The sequence below is a fragment of the Callithrix jacchus genome, chromosome 19, assembly GCF_049354715.1.
Source record: "Callithrix jacchus isolate 240 chromosome 19, calJac240_pri, whole genome shotgun sequence".
Classification (NCBI taxonomy): domain Eukaryota; kingdom Metazoa; phylum Chordata; class Mammalia; order Primates; family Cebidae; genus Callithrix; species Callithrix jacchus.
The window spans coordinates 14,179,160-14,197,191 of record NC_133520.1 but is presented as its reverse complement, the minus strand read 5'-3'; the positions used below and the strand labels follow the sequence as shown (position 1 = coordinate 14,197,191).

At 36.1% G+C, this 18,032-nt stretch overlaps 1 protein-coding gene across 2 annotated transcripts in view; it reads left to right on the top strand.

Annotated features, from left to right (window-relative positions):
* Positions 1-356: 356 nt before the first annotated feature.
* Positions 357-18,032, top strand: part of KCNK2 (potassium two pore domain channel subfamily K member 2) — a 222,172-nt gene continuing 204,496 nt past the window's right edge. For both annotated transcript variants that reach the window (XM_078356586.1, XM_002760520.7), the window contains exon 1: positions 357-495. In XM_078356586.1, the coding sequence (XP_078212712.1) occupies positions 462-495 (34 nt within the window). In that variant the 5' untranslated portion in view covers positions 357-461. The remainder of the gene's footprint in view (positions 496-18,032) is intronic.

Here is an 18,032-nt window from a genome sequence, read left to right as displayed (position 1 = left end):
ATATTGTTACTGTAGCAGTTGGGAGGGTCTTTAGCCTGCACAGAGTACATGGGTGCTTCGTGTGTAAATAATGCTTGAGCCACAAACTTGTGAGGATAAGTGACGCTGGCAACTTTGATATGCTCATTCATAAGGAAGAAACTTCTGTCTTTTAAGTTCTCTGCAACAACTGGGATATAGTTCCTCATTTTAATCAGGGAATTTCTTCCTGAACCAAACTGTAAAAACAGAGGATTTGAGTAGCACATTTCACTAGCATACAGCAGCGTTTGTTCATTTTGAGTGTTTTTGTACAGGAAACTGATCTACAGGGTAACATTCACACACAAAAAGGAAACAGTATGGGACGATGGCTTGTTAGTACAAGTGACTCTGTTTTGGAAATTACGGACAAGAAACCTTGGAGGAAGAACGGCATTAAAGATCAAAAGCATGATGACTCCTGATGAAAACATCACCAAATGATGAACCCACGAGCAAAGAGGAATTTCTACTGTGAGTATCTTTGCGATAATCAAGTATCTTATTTGTTTTCAAAATTTCTAGAGTGTGCTGAGCAGATTTCCAAGCAAGTATTTGATGTAGGGAGTCTTCATTAGATAAAAGTCTATAATTAAATTCATTGGGTGGTTCCAACAGAGGGTTAGTTGCTGGAATTTTTTCCATGACCTTGCAACACAAATAAATTGCATGTTCATTTGGGTGTGTTTTATACAATCAGCATGTTACATCAGGCTTTTATTTGTGATGTATTACTTCTGGCAATGTAAAAATTGATCAACATGTGTATCTGCAAATTCCATTGCATTTAGATTCTGGTAATTTATGTTTACTTTGGTTTCATGCTGTAGTTAGTACTGTAATCCATTTGTTCATTACACACATTATTTGTAGTTTACTTAGAATATTAGTTATTTCTTGAGGGAATCTAATGTGTAGAGTAGGAAAGAGGTGACTTAGAATCTTGGAAATAGGGAAGAAAAGGTACGATAGTTTAAATCTTGAGAACTAAGACCTAAGTTCTTTTTTCATTTCCATCGTTTCTTTAGCCAGGAGTTTTATTTGAAATTATTTAGATGTCTCTATATAAGACTTCTCACCTTGGAAGAATACTGTTATGGTCTTAGAAATGTGAATAAAGCTCATCAAAAGCATAATCCTATGTACATATTAAGTGTAGCAAAGTCCATCTTTAGTGCCTGTGATATAGTATGTACCAAATAAATATTTTTTGAATGCTGAATAAATGCTGGTGTTGGATCATAGGACACGTTTCCTGTATGTACAGTAATCATTTTACAGCAGGATTTAATTTTATGAGTTTATCTTTGAGTGTGATTGAATTCTGTTTAACAAGAGCTATATAATAATGGCATTACATTGTATCACTTTTTTCAGTAAGGAATTCCCTCAAAAATGAAATTTCTGGTTAATTGCAATCCTTAGTTGTTTTTCTTTTGAAATATAGAAGAGTTTGTTCTGCATACTATTTGAAGCGTATCACAAAGTTTTGGGGAACAATTCACTATATAAAAGAATGAGATATGGAGATACTGGCTTCTTTCCAATTAGTATGCAATGTCCAGGTGCTGGCATTGGGACTTGGAATCAGCACTTCTGGAGTCCCCTTTGCTGAGGGTTGATGGGTTGGCCAAGACACTCGCCAAGTCCTCATGGGATGAAGACCATTTTTTAGGTTTAATGGGCATGAAAATAAACTCAGAGGTGAAGGTGAGTGATGAAAAGGCTCTTAGAGTTAAATTGAGTATCTTTTGGAGTCAAATTTCTAGAGTGGCAGAAGAGAAACAAAAGGTATGGAGAGAGCTGGAGAGGTTAGGTCAAGCTACAGATGCCATCTCCATCGTATCTGATGCCAGCTAACACTGTTCTAGTACTCTATTTTTTTCTCATATCACTTAGTATAGACATGTGCTAAACTGAACACATGTCCTTCTGCTACCACACGTAGAAAACAAAAATGCTGTATATGATTTGCTTGCATCTGATTAGAAGTAGCGGTGAAATCCTTTGGGTAGAAACTGACATCAGCCTCAACTAAGCAACAAGTACTAAGGTAAACTGCTTTTGGGTAATCATCTATCACATTGGATATAAGCTTAATGTTGGATAAGCTTATATTATATAAATGTATATAACATCATATATAACAATAGATAAATTTGAATTATCCCAATAACAGTTCTATTTGGTCTATTTACAGGTAAATTAATCCAGGCAAATCTATCAGATGCAATTCTAATTAAAACAAGGCATTCTGTAGGAATAGCTTGGAAGTTCTTTTAAGAATTAGGAAGCTGGTTGATAATCTGCATGAATGCTTTTTCAGGCTAAAAGCATCTGGATTTATTATGCAAAATTCTGGGACCTTGATCAAGAAATGATGCAATATTACAGAAGTCCTAAGTGTCTTTTCTTTTTTCAAGGAAAGGGAAGCCATCTGATTATAATTTGAAAGCCAAGTAAGGTATGGTAGAATGATTACAATTTTGAGGATTATTTTCAAAAGGAAAACTGTAGGTTTAGATCCTCCCACAAGCAGGATCAGGATGTAGTTATTGATGACAAATGATAACTCTAGTTTTTTTGGCACGCTATGTTTTTTTCTGGTTACTTGTTTGACATCAAAATATCTATAGCCAGGACAACCTAAAAATTTGTTGTGCCAAGAGGAATGAGTTTCCTGCCACTAGTGAAATGTTGTAGATGAGGGGGCTCAGCAAGGAGGAAAAAGCAAGTATTTTAAATCAGACAACTTAGTGATAGAATTCCAGACCCCCTACTTATAAACAGTGACCTTGGGCAACATCCCTAACTACTAAGACTGTGGTTCTCCATATATAAAATAGGATTAATGGTTCTTCCCTCCTGTACTTTTTGTGAAGATTGAATGAGATAATTAATGACAACTTTTTGGTATATAGTAAGCATGTGATAAGATGGTTAAGCTACATGGGCTGTAGGGACCTTTCTAACTTTGAGGCCCTAGAAATTCTAGTGATAAGATGGTTAAGCTACATGGGCGGTAGGGACCTTTCTAACTTTGAGGCCCTAGAAATTCTAGTGATAAGATGGTTAAGCTACATGGGCGGTAGGGACCTTTCTAACTTTGAGGCCCTAGAAATTCTAGCTGTTTAAAATAATCTAAATTCCTCAATTGTGCTAAATACTATTCAAAGTTGCAACTCAATAGAAATATCTATTCTCCACCTAATAGGTTTCTAATATGAGAAAATCATAAAGCAAATCTATACTTACACTAAAAGAATAAGTAAGGCAATCAGAATGCATGAATTTTTTTTAAAAAGAGAGTAATGTGTTCTTTTTTCTTAAATGCTTTAGATGTGTAGGTGATCTAAATCAATTTGATTTGCCATTCTGTAGTCCTTGATGATTAAGACAGTGGAAACACTGGAATGGCCATTGCTAATTGATTTTCCCTTTCATCTTTTGTATATAACCACATCTAATCATCTTAGTAAATCCACGGTAGCCAACAAAGTCATTCTCAGAAGGAATGGTATTTCTTGAAAGTTTAAGAGCTGAAACTGTTCATTTTTAAAATGTCTCCTGTGGTAGCTTTCTATGGTGTCTGCAAAAATCAGTACTAGGTAGCATTAGGGAGTGTACTTTGATGATTTAGGTTATTGTGTCCATTTGTTCTAAACACATCTGCAAAGCACTTGGGCAGGACCTCCATTTTCATGTTACTACTTAAACTGACTTAAGCAGTGTTCACAGATATGAAATAACAATTTAGCTGTTAGACTTGCTATCTGGAAAATTGCTATGTATTTGTGAGAGTGTTAACAGCAGCTATTAAAATAATAATATCTTGCATAGATATAGTGCCATTTTCTTTTCAAAGCCATTTACATATATGTATATATATATATATAATTTCATTTTATCTCACTTTGAAGTGGAGAGAGAAGCTATGTTTACTTCATTTGCTGCATAATGTGAATAATAAACCCAGAAATTAAGCAGAATTGTCCAATGAAAATGGATATGGAGTAATGAGACTTTGCATCTAGTATAATTTGTTTAATAGTCTTATGGCCATCTCTGATTCTTATCCAGAAATATATGATTCACCTGCTTCTCTAATGCTTTAAAAGTGGTTTTAAACTTGAGAATTGATTCTTACTTTGTGCTGAGTCATCCACAGAGGCCTAACTAATCTGGCACAAAAAAGATATAGTATAATTGGGTTCAGGCCCAATCAGGTGTGCAGAAAAACCTGTGTCTGAAATTCTCTGTCTTCTCTACTATAAGTATATCGCAGACACTACAAGAGAATGAAGGTATTCATATTTATCCATCTACATTTTTCATTTTACAAAGGAGTCAATGACACAAATGTGCTCTTGGCTACCTTTCCTGGCTGCTGAAATGACGTGGACTTGAACAACTGTGTTCTGTGTATGTGTGTGTCTCAAATTAACAGTGACAATATCAGCTAAAACAATGCATCACAGTTCCTCAAAAGCTGATAAACTACCTCTTAATAGGAGTAAATTTTGAGGTGGGGCACAGTTATATCTGTTGATTTGAGTCTAGTAATCAGATGTCTTCCTTGGTATGAATGAGGGTTTCAGCCAGGTGCAAGAGAAAAACATGTAAAGCAGCAGGTCCAGATATTTTTCACAAGTTAACCATCAGGTTATTTAGAAGAGAAGTGCTGAATTTTTTATATGAGTAGCTACATATTTGCAATATTCCTTTAGTTCAGTTTTTAATTTTCTTTTCATTTAAAAGCTTAACATTACACATTCTGTACAATGCTTTTGATTGGTGGCATTTCTGAGAATGTAGGCTTTTAGAGGAAATCACAGAATAGAGGGCTTAGATGCATTCTGAATTTCATTGAATGAATCTTAGAGACCTTGCTCTGTATGTGCATAGCTCAGACTCTATTATCCTTATTATTCCTCCCTCCCATGAGAGAAATAGACTCTCTGGTTAGGCTAAGTGCAGCAGAGCTAATAGAGGTGTGATTACAAGTCATTAAATAGCATGATGCCAAAGTGTTTTGTTCCCATTAGGCTGTTTTTGTTCTTTTGAAACCTGAGGTAAGAGGTCAAGGTGAATTGAACTGCAATATGTAAAAAGCAACCAGCAACTTTTCATACCTTGACTTCCAAGAGTTCGGAGTAGTGTGAGCTAGAGTTCTCACTTCTTTTCCTTCATATTTTTAAGGTTTGTTTTATTTTGAAATCCCTCAGGGTGGGATTGTCTGCTTATAGGACACAGATTTTTATTTTATTTTGTGTGTGCGTGTGTGTGTGTGTGTGTGTATATATGTATGTATTTGTTACTTTATATTAACAAATATGTATTATATACTATAAATATAATATACTAATATGCATATTATATTAAATACATATTTAAGTTACTTTTAAATTTACATCAAGATTCACTATTTTTTGTGCATATAGTTCTGTGAGTTTTGATATAGAGTCTTGTAACCACAACCACAATCGAGGTACAGAATAGTTCCTTTACCCCCAAAATATTCCCTTTTGCTGCCCCTTTGTAGCCAAAACCCAACTTCTGGGACAACTTACTTGCTGTTTGTCTTTATAGTTGTGCTTTTTCCAGAATGTTAGAATAAATGAAATCATACATTTACAACCTTTTGAGTGTCATTTCGTTTTTTGTTGAGACAGGGTCTCATTCTGGCTTTCCAGGCTGGAGTGCAGTGGCACCGTCTTGGCTCACTGCATCCTTGACCTCCTGGGCTCAGGCGATTCTCCCATCTCAGCCTCCTGAGTAGCTGGGATTACAGGCACGTACCACCACATCGGCTAATTTTTAAAATTTTTAGTAGAGATGGGGTTTTGCTATGTTGCCCAGGCTGGTCTCAAACTCCTGGACTCAAGCAATATACCCGCCTCAGCCACTCAGAGTGCTGGAATTACAGGTGTGAGTCACCATGCCCCACCTTGAGTCTAATACATTTACGTTCATCCTTGTTGTGTGTGTATATATCAATAGTTTGTTTCTTTTGTTACTGAGAAGTTACTCTGATACAATAAAACTCCAGTGAAGAACATTCAGGCTGTTTCCAGTTTTTGATGATTAGCAAGCAACAATGCTGCCCTTGCCATAATGTGCTCTGAACATAGTTTTTTGTATAAATGAGAGTTTTCCTTTTCCTAGGTTAAATAAATACCTAGGAGTGAGATTGCAGATCATAAGGTAAATGTAACCTAACTTTATGAGAAATTACCAAGCTGTTTCTCAGAGTGGCTTGACCATTTGGCACTTGCCGCAGCAGGGTATGAGGGTTTTAGTTACTTCACATTTTTGCCAGTGCTTGGTATTGATGGGATTTTTTGTTTTGGTTTTAATTTCTTATCCGTTCTAATCAAGTGTGTAGTGGAATCTCATTGTGGTTTTAACATATTGAACATCTTGTCCCGTGTTATGTGCACTCTGGTTATCTTCTTTACTAAAATATCTGTTCAAATTTTTTTTTTTTTTTCTTGAGACAGGATCTTTGTCACACAGGTTGGAGTGAAATGGCACAATCATAGCTCACAGCAGCCTCTAACTCCAGGGTTCAAGTGATCCTCCTGCCTCAGCCTGCCAAGTACTACTGGTGCACACCATGCCTAGCTATTTATTTATTTATTTATTTATTTATTTTTCTGCAGAGTCAGTGTCTTGTTATGTTGCCCAGTTTCGTTAATTTTTTTTTAACTGGACATTCATTCTTTTTAAATTAAAGATTTAAGCCCTTTATTAGATTTGTGATTATCAGATATTTTCATTAGATTGTTTTTTTCATTCCCTTAGCCATTTTTTATAGAGAAAAAAATCTTAGTTTTGATGAAGTACAATTCATCAACTTTTTTTTCTCTTATGGGTCGTACTCTTGGTATCATAGTTGAGGATTTTTTCCTAATTTAAATTCATGAAAAATTTATTTTGTGTTTTTTTCAGAATATTTGTAATTTTATGTTTTATGTTTAGGTCTATAATTCACTTCAGGATAATTTTATATAAGACATGAGGTGCGGACCAAGGTATATATTTTTTGGCATAGAAATATCCCATTATATTAACACAATTTGTTAGAAAGGTTATCCTTTTATCTATAAAATTGCCTTTGCACTTATAGTAAAAGTCAGTTGACCTGAATACCATAATTTAGTACCACTAATACCATGTTGTCTTGACTGGTACAGCTTTAGAGTAAGTCATGAAATCAAGTAGTGTGAGTCTTCTTAATTTGTTCTTCTTTAAAAAAAAAAAGTTTTCTAGGTCATTATTCTTTCCACACAAATTTTAGAATCAACCTGACAGTCTTTACGAAGATGCTGCTGGGATTTTAACTGGGATAAGTGTTAAATCTATAGATAAATTTGAAAAAAAAATTGATATCTAAACGATATTGAGCCTTCCACAAGATAGTGAGCCTTGTTTAGCTCTTCCTTAATTTCTCTTATTTAGCTCTTTGATTTCTCTTTGAAAACCACCAGACAGATTTTGCATATTTTTGTTAGGTTAATACCTAAGTATTCCTTTTTAGGGCCATTATAAACGGCACTTAAAAATGTCTGTTTCCAGTTTTCATTTATAAATATTTATAAATTTCATTTATAAATATAAGTTGGATTGATTTTTGTATATTGACCTGTGTCCTATAAATTAGCTAAGCTCATTTCTTAGTTCTAGAAGGTTTCTGGAAAATTAGTTAGGTTTTCTATATCAATCATGACATCTGTGAATGGATAATTTTATTTCTTCATTTGTAGTCAGTGGGCATTTTATTTCTTTTACTTACCTGGTTGAACTGGCTAGGGTTTCAGTACTATGCCAAATGAATAGGAGTTGAGAGAACAAATGTCTCTGTGTTCTTTCTTACATTGGTGGGAAAGATTTAGCCTTCCTTATTAAATGTGTTAGCTATAGTTTTTAAAATAGATACTCTTTATCAGGTTAAGGAAATTCCCTTTTATTCTTAGTTTGCTGAGAGTTTTTACTATAGATGAGTTTCAGTTTTTTTTTCAGATGCTTTTTCTGCCTTATTTAATATGATCATATGGTTTTTCTATGATAGTTTGTTAATATGGTGAATGATATTGATTAAATTTTGAATGTTGAGCCAGCCTTACATTTCCAGAACTAACCCCACTTAACTGTGAGGCATTTCTCTTTTTTGCATACTGTTGGATTAAATTTGCTAATATTTTGATGAGAATTTTTACATATATGTACACAAGAGGCATTCATCTGTAGTTTTCTTTTTTTGTACTGCCTTTCTCTTGCTTGGTGTCAGTGTAATGCTGGCCTCAAAAATGTCAAAAATTCTCAATTTAAGCCTCTCAGAATGTACTGATGGTAATGTAGTGTTATATTTAAATTAACAGAGATAAATTAATGATCAGCTGTGGAGCAATACTGTTCCATCAAAAAGATAGTAGTCTAGAAATATAAAGAAAAACAAGTGAAACACATGATTGATCAAGTTTAACCAACTGGACTCAAAAACTTGATTGTTTATCTTACTAATCCAAATGTGATATGAATAGGAAACCACATCCAGCCAGGAAGACTGCTCATTCCCATCTCTCTGTAATCAGGTTTTGCTTATACAAGGAGTCCATCTGGTAACTTTTCCATGAAGTGCTAAGGGTATGTTTATTTGGTGTTTCCATCTATCCTGAACAGCGTAATAGGCAAGTTCCATAGAGACATGAATTTTCCATTGTTGGTGGAAACCCACATTTATCTTTCTGTCCTGTTAGCAATAGAGCTGTAAGTTGTTTTAATGATATTATGATGCCAAATATAAGAATATCAGTTAAAGAGAGAGAGCTCTAAACTCCGAAATTAGAGTAAGATAGGCTAGTATTGTAGAAGTCAATCCCTTTCACCCAGGCACAAGTTGAGAGGTCAGGAAAGCATATGATAATGGTTATGAAAATGAACTCTGCAGTTAGATTGTCCAGTTTGAACTAGTGAGCTGGCTGACATCAGGTAAGTCACCAAACATTGCACTGGACATTTAAACATAACTTGTTTAAAGCTCATTTCCAATTTCTCTCTTATCTCTGGTGTCTCCAACATGAATTCTCTGTTTTTTGGGGTCTGAGTCTTTGGAGTTTCTTTTCTATATCGGACTCTCTCATGTTATATCCTCAAAGTCCTCACCTTGCTGGGAAAAATGTCCTCTCTAGTCCTTTGTGTGCACTGGACTATGGTTGCCTCCCTGTGGGGTGATTCTTGGTAACCCCAGATAGTATCTGATTGAATTAGCAGGTTCTAAGCCATTTTTTAATGTCAGCTTTTTAGCTTGAGATTTCGGAACCACATAAAATTGAGCCTTCCACATAAACCATACAGGCTCTGGGGTTTTTGGCAGGTAACTCTATATCCATTCATGACTTCAAAGGGATAATTAATTTCTAGATGAGCCCATGGTTAGCAGGTGGAAATTTTTTCTTTTCTGTTAAAAATCTCAGTGACAGAGGCTTGTGCTCCCAGCATCACTTTGCCCATGGAGCTTCAATTCTTTCTTATCACCTTTGACTCTCTCTCAGTTGACAGCACTTACAGATTCTTTGTTGTGTTAGAGCTGAAAAAGTTACAAAAAAAAAAAAAAAGATCTTTAATGTATTCAGGGATTAGCAGAAACTAGATCAGATCCAAGAGGAACAAATAAAAGCAAAAAAAAAAAAAAAAAAAGAACTGAAATGATCATATTGAGCAAACATAAAACTCAGGGTTGCCTTGGAGGCAAATACCAATATCAGTGCAGAAATCATGAGCCTGGTTTCTGTCTCAATTGGAAACCTCTCCATTAAGTAAAAACCTTGGAAGGAAGTTAAAGTGGTTTCAGATCAGTAACCCCTCTAGCCTCTTTCTGGAGAAAAGCATTTCCAGGTCAGGCCCCCTGAACTTCTTTGCTTTTCTCCAGAAAAATGTGTATGTGTAATCAAAACTTATTGAATACCCAAGACAACAAGCCACCGGACTGAGTCAATAGAAACAACAAACAAAGAATTAGGCATCTAGGAACTACAAATATAATAGTTGAAACACAAACTCAACAAGTTGAGCACTAAAGAGGATTAATGAATCGAAAGGTATGTCTAAAGTAACTATTCAGAGCATGGAGCATATGGAGACAAAAAATGGAAAAATATAAGAGTTAAGAGATATAAAGGATGCAATAAGAATACATAAGCAATCTTTAGAAAAAGAACAAAACTATGGGCATCACACTCCCTGATTTCAAAATCTACTATAAAGCTATTGTAATTAAAAATAAAAAACAGCATGGTACTTGCATAAAAACAGACACATACACTAATGGAACAGAATAGAAAGCCTAGAAATAAGTCTACCAATTTATGGTTAACTGATTATTGACAAATGCCAAGAACACACAACAAGGAAAGGACCAGTTACTTTAATAAATGATGTTGGGAAAATGGAATATTCACATGCAGGAGGATAAAATTAGATCCTAATCTCACATAATGTATAAAAATCAACTCGGCGGGGCACAGTGGCTCACGCCTGTAATCCCAGCTTTGGGAGGTCGAGGCGGGTGGATCACGAGGTCAAGAGATCGAGACCATCCTGGTCAACATGGTGAAACCCCGTCTCTACGAAAAATACAAAAAATTAGCTGGACATGGTGGCGGGTGCCTGTAATCCCAGCTACTCAGGAGGCTGAGGCCGGAGAATTGCCTGAACCCAGGAGGCAGAGGTTGCGGTGAGCCAAAATCATGCCATTGCACTCCAGCCTGGGTAACAAGAGCGAAACTCTTGTCTCAAAAAAAAAAAAAAAAAAACAACTCAAATAGATTAAATATTTAAACATAAGACCTGAGACTGTAAAATCCCTGAAATAAAACATGGGAAAATGACATTGGTCTGGTCAGTGTTTTGTCTATGAACCCCAAAGCACAGGCAAACAGAAGCAAAACCAGACAAATGGAATCACATCAAACTGCAAAGCTTCTGAACAGCAAAGGAAGCCATTAATGGAATGAAGAGATAACACAAGTAGGAGGAGAAAATACTTGCAAACCATATCCTAATAAGGGGTTAATATCCAAATTACATAAGGAACTCAAAGAACGCAGGAGCAAGAAATCAAATAACCCAATTAACAAATGGGTAAAGGACCTGGGTAGACATTTCTCAAAAGAAGACATACAGATGGATGTATAAAAAGATGCTTACCACCACTACTAATTAGGGAAATGCAAATTATAACCACAGTGAGATATCACCTTGCCCTATCAAAATGGCTATTATCAAAAAAGATGAAAAATAACAAGTGTTGGTGAAGATGTGAAGAAATGGGAATTCTTGCACCCTGTTGGAGGGAGTGTGTATAAGTACTGCCCTTTTGGAAACAGTATTGTGGTTTCTCAAAAATCTAAAAATAGAGCTATCGTAAGATCCAGCAATCCCATCACTGGGTGTATACCCCAAAGAAAGAATATCATTTTATCAAATAGATAGCTGCATTCCCACATTTATTACAGCACTATTCGTAATAGCCAAGGAATGAAATCAACATGTGTCCATCAGCAGATGGATAAAGAAAATGTGGTATATGTACAATATAATACTGTTTAGCTGTTAAAAAGTAGGAAATCATATCATTTGGGCAACATGGATGAACCTAAAGGACATTGTATTACATAAAATAAGCCAGGCAGAGATGGTAACTGAAATCATTACATGATTTCACGTATATTTGGAATCTGAAAACATTGAGCTCGTAGAAGCAGAAAATAGAATGGTGGTTACCAGAGACTGGGGTTTGGGAAGATTAGAGAGATGTTGGTCAAAGGATATAAAGTTTAAGTTAGGTGGAATAAATTCAAGAGATCTATTGTACATCATGGTGACTATAATTAATAATGTATACTTGAAAATTACTAGGAGAGTAGATTTGGTGTTCTCACCACAAAAAGTATGTGAGGTAATGCATATATTAATTGGCCTCAACAGCCCTTCCACAATGTATATACATCAAAACATTATGCTGTACACCATATATGTACAATTTTTACTTGTCAATTTAAATAAATAGTGTCCAATAGACACAACATGAAATGCCAAAAACGATGGGCAGATAGCTGTGAAATACTCCTTGGATAACTGATACAGAATTTAAAAAAATACACATCAGGTATTCAATTGGAGATGCATTTTGAGAGAATGAAGGAAAGTAGTCTGCAAATAACCAGTGGCTGATAATTTTACCTAAATTGTATATATGCAATTGAGAGCATATATAATAAAGTATATATGTAATCATATGTATGATGTAGATATTGATATATTTCCTAGCTAGGTCCACTATAAAGGTCTTAAAAAAATTACCAGGCATCTAGTAGCAAAATCAATCTTTGGTACTAAAATTGTGGTTTTGATTGTGAATGAGAATCTTTACCATCAAAGTTATGGTTTTGTCATTTCCCACTAAAATAATCCAAACATATTTGAGAAATGCATGGGTCCAAGTGTGGATCAAGAAATGTATAAGATCAGCCTGGAACATCTTATATTAGATAGTAAAGAGGCTCTCGTGATTGTAGTATCTCGTTGTTGGTTCGTGCCTATGGAACCAATTTTTAAAAGCCAGTATTAGTGGGACAGTTTGAGCAGGAAAATAATTGCCAAAAATGGAAATCCATCAACTATTTAAATGCATGTGTTTATGACGATAAGAAAATAATTAACTAGAGATTCAGGGAACTCCTCTTTAGAAATGACAGTTAGATTGAAATGGAAAGATAAGTAGGATAGAGCCAGTGAGAATGCCTCGGAGAGTATACAGGCACAGCGGGAAGATAGAAGAGCTCAATTCTTCTGTAGAGAGACAAGTGAGTGGACAGGAAAGGGGGTCAAAATGAGGTTGGGGAATTGCGCATGGCCAATAATTTCAGAATCATGTAGTCAGGCTAAAGATTTGGTCTTTCAATTCTAAATACAACGAGAACTTCTTGGAAAGTTTCTGCAAGGAAGAGTCATGTTCAAACTTACATTCTTAAAAGAGCTCCCTGGCTGCTATGTGGCCAATGGATTGGAGGGGTCAGGAGCGGAATCATAGAGAGGGAGAACTCAGTGCCACTGCAGGTGAGAGATGAAACTGGCTAGACCCAGGAAACAGTTGTAGGGTTCAATTGTCTCTCAACATGAAAAAAAATAAGAAAGACCCTTTGGTCTCTGGAGTAACTTCATAACTTGCTGTGTCCTACGTATCTGATAAAATGAGCCCTCTTGTCTTTATTCCACTGTTATCAATAACTGGTTTTCTCCTACAGAAGCTAGACTCCACATAATGTTTATATTTATAATAAAAAATTGGCAGGCCTTCTTCAAAGAACAGCTGTCTAGTACAGTGATATCTCTTTTAAAGTCTTCTGAGCTGATGAAATTGCTTATGATTATACTTTGTTTTTACCTTTTCTGATGTCAAGTGTAGACCTTCAAAAAAAGCATGTTGCAATAGATATTGTGTGTTTCTTACTGAGTTCACATATAAAGAAAAATCCCTATTTGAATGTAAAAAGGAGTTATTCTCTCCTAGAGAAACACCAATGTGCAGGGCTAATAATCAGCCAAGACACCCAATATGACAATGTCAGTTGTTCATGATGTCAGTTAAGGGCTAGCATCCATTAGTTGCCGCATCTGTTCTGACTGGTCAGTGTCTATGTGCTCATGGTTGTTAAATATTTAAAACTCATCCTGTTCTTGAATATTAAATCATATTTACAAATTTCATTTGCAGTATGTTTCAATTCATTCACCTTCTATATGATTGGAATTAGAGGGAGAGAATAGGCAACATTCAGAAATGCCATATACAATTCTTTCTTTGGAGAGACAAGAAATATCATTAAAGAGATTTATTGTAGTCATATTATAGGTTGCATCTTCTTGCATTCTCTAGGTTTTTGTATGCTTGGTTATTCTCTATGGAGAACACTCTAGCTGCCTTGCCTCTCTTATGCTTTCCCTCCTTTCTTTGATATCATATGATTGTTCTGTTTTTAAAAAGGAGAACCATTTTTCAAAAATTTCAAGTTTTATTTTAGATATTGAGAGTACATGAGCAGGGTGACCACTATATATGTACAAATGTAGATAGTTTTTACCATATTGCATTTAAGAGAAAAAAGGAATAAATAAGATAGTTTATTTCACCATGAATCATTGTAGATCTATTGATTGAAGTTTGTAGAATGAATTCCCTTGTTGAATGTGCATTTTCTACCATTTCTGCCAAACCTTTGGTAATTTGTTAGGCTCCTCTCAGAGGTGTGGCGCTTTGGATGTTTTCAATGGCAGCATTCTCTAAGGATGGCTTTGTGCTGTGAACTCTGTTAATAATGCTTTAGATCAAATCTATTGAATAAATGTATCAAGGGTAAAAGTATTATTAATACTCAGAGACAAAGTCTGGCTACAGAGATGCTTAGACTTCTTCCTTGAATGGCTTCTAAATCTGTGAAAACACTTATTTTCTTGTGTGTCTCATATACTGTCTCAGAAGCAAACTCCAAAAGAGGAATCCCAAAAATATGTTGAGCCTCAGTACATTTATTTATTTAATTTTTTGACACAGGGTCTCACTCTGTTGCTTAGGCTGGAGTGCTGTGGCACAGTTGTGGCTCATGCAACCTCTACCTCCCGTATTCAAGCGATCCTTGTGCCTCAGCCTCCAGAGCAGCTGGGACTACAGATGTGGGCCACCATGCCAAGCTAATTTTTTGTGTTTTAGGAGGGATGCATTTCACCATGTTGCCTAGGCTGGTCTTGAACTCCTGAGCTTAGGCAGTCCACCCACTTCACCTCTCAAAGTGCTAGAATTACAGGAGTGAATCACCATGCTGGGCCAAACCTCAATACCTTTAGATCTCAACGGTTTTCCAGTATGAAAACTGAAAAATGGTACTCATTTGGATGTGTTAATTATAGAGTTTGTGCTATACTTTATGCTACGTTCCCACAATATCCTCTCAGAGACATCATTGGGATTAAAGACCCCCCAAGTAAAATGTCATACATAGGATATCACCTTTTAATTTCATTTTATATGTCTCCTGATCTGCCTAACTTTAATCTTCTAGTATAATTTAAAAGGAATTCAATTGTAGTGGGAAGACGGTAATTTCAATTATTTTAAATAATTCAAAATATTTTAAAAATGACACAGAGTTTATATTTTCAATGATGGATGAGAGATGTATATTAGATATTAAGAACATATTTTTTAACTTTACAGCAATTTTCATCTATGTTTAGGCAGTGAAAAATTATGTCTCAGGTAGTCATATTAAGTACCTACAATTCTCAGCTTACAATATGATTTAATTTTCCTATAGGTGGACTTAAGTTATATTTCAAGTTCCCTGTTTCATCTGGTTGAAATTCAATTATGGTCAATGTGATGGTTCATTTTAGGTGTTTGCTTGACTGAGTTAAGGGTTACCCAGATAGTTGGCAAGGCATTATCTCTGGACATGTCTCTGAGGGTGTTTCCAGAAGAGGTTAGCATCTGAATCAGTGGGCTGAGTGAGGAAGATCTGTCCTTACTCAAGGTGTGCAGGCACTATTCTATTTGTTGACGTCCTTGATGGAATAAAAAGGCAGAGGAAAGATGGATTTGTCCTTTCTTCTGGAGCTGGGACAACCATCTTTATCTGACCTTGAATATCAGAATTCCAGGGTCTTAGACCTTTGGGTTCTGACACTTATACAGCAGCACCCAGTTTCTTAGGCCTCAGCCTCAAGCTGAGATTACAGCATTGGTTCCACTGGTTTTCAGATGTTTGGACTCAACTGTACTACATCACCAGCGCCCTTGGTTCTCCAGCCTGCAGATGACACACTGGGACTTTTTGGCCTCATGTGAGCCAATTCTCATAATAAATTCCCTCCTCTCTTTCTCTCTCTGTCTCTCTCTCTCTCTCTCTCTCTCTCTCTCTCTCTCTCTCTCTCTCTCTCTCTCTCTCTCTGTCTCTCTATCTATGTAATCCATCTATCTATCCTGTTGTTTCTCTTTCTTAGGAGCACCCTAATACAGTCAATTGGAAGTTTCTTCCATTGTTTCAAGGTCTTTTCCAAGTCAATTCAGGATCTTCCCAAATACCATGTTTTCTTCTGGCTCTAGAGCTTTAAGAGGCCCAAGACCTTGCTGTGGCTATTTTGACATCTGCCTTGGTAGCATTTGCTGTAACATCCCTGGTTATTGAGTCCTCCACTCCACAGGTTATAACCATGTCTTCCTTGCCTTGTGTATCAGATCTCTTCAAATCTGTTTGGCAATTTATGAGTTCCTCTTGCCGGACAAGAGACATGTGTAGCTCTTTTCCTATGTCATTCTAGGTCCATAGGGGATTTTCTACTGTTCTCTCAGCCTTTTTTTTTTGGCTAAATATCTTATGGAGCCATTACTATTCAAATGGTATCATGCCAAGCAGGGCACAGGATATTTTTTTAAAATGCACTCTCTTACTAAGTTCCAGGTCATAGGCTCCATTCAAATCCCCAGACTTGTTTGACGATGTGCAACCTTCCTTCTGCCTAACTTGGCCTAGAGTTTGGGGAAGGCATATGGCCCTTTCCCCAAAATCCAGGAGCACCTAATTTGCCTTTTCCCTTATTTTTCTCTTCTTTTCCAGTTCCAATAATCTTTATCTTATCTAAAATGGAAAAGAAAGAAAGAAACCCTGGATTTCACAACTTTAACATTTATGCAAGGACTCTGGCTTTTAAACTGAAAGTCAGTGATTTACTTCTTCCTTCATCTTTCCTTCTCAGAGGCCCTGAATCTAAAAGTGGATTTATTAGTGGGGTTAGAATCACATGCATTAAAAAGAATTACTAGAAATGAAAAGAAACAAGTCAGTGATACACTAAGCATGAACAGTATGGCTGTTAACACATCGATTTCCACAGCCTATAGATCTTGACACTGAAGTAGGTGGCCCTGAAATGCGAGCCTTTTGTTTCAATGGAGCTATTGCTGCTGTAAAACAACTGTATAAACCTTTCCAAAAAATCCCTTCTTGCATTTGAGGAACGTTCTCTAAGGCTTAATTTTTTTTTTGAATCTTTTTTCCTGTATGGTGAGAGAAGGAAATTTGTTCTTGGAAATACACGAACTCTTTGGGCTCCAGCCAGTCCTCTACTACAAAGGCATCTTCCTGTGCACTCTTCTTGATAAAGAGAACCCTGCTATATAACCCAGCTGTGCGTAACTGAATGTGCCAGTTCAGTAATCCTTTAATGAATCATCTTTTCAAATCTGCCCCTCAGCCATAAGTATGTCACTTCAACATCATTTTATACTTTGAACTGAGTTACATTAAAGCAGTTAGAGCATGGAAAGAGGCAGGAGTATTTTCACTAAATCACTGCACAACAATCATAATCAATAGTTGAGTGCCCTAGTTAGTGAGCCCAACCATGTTATAAACTGATTTGGCACCAAAGAGTCTTCTAGCTAAAGTCCAGCAACCAGCCAATGTCTTTGCACAAGCACCAAATTCCTGAATTTGTTTTGACATATATTCTCATCAACATGGCAATGATGTAGAACTATTGCATGATTTTAAAAATAAAATTTTTGGTTTGCAAAACACATGACTTTCCAGGTGCAGAAATTTGCATGAGAGGTGGCTCAAAGCTACGCTGATTTAGATGCAGCTTTTATCTCAGATGTGTCCACTCTAAGTCCTATATTATGCTCTGTTTTATTTGTTTTGCTTTATCTCCCCTCCACCTCACCGTGCTGCCTTTAATGTTCTTTTCATTAGGACACAAAAGAGGAGAAGGACCAAATCTGCATACCCAACTCTGGATTTTCCTAACCATTGCCAGGAAAATCCAGCAGGGTGCAGAAGTAAAGCTGCTGCTAAGAAGTGGGCAGGAGAAAGGAAAAATGGGCCCTTTATGGATGGGGCATTTATTTGGCCTCTGGCAGAGTAAGGTGGCATGAGCATTCTAAGGCAGGTATA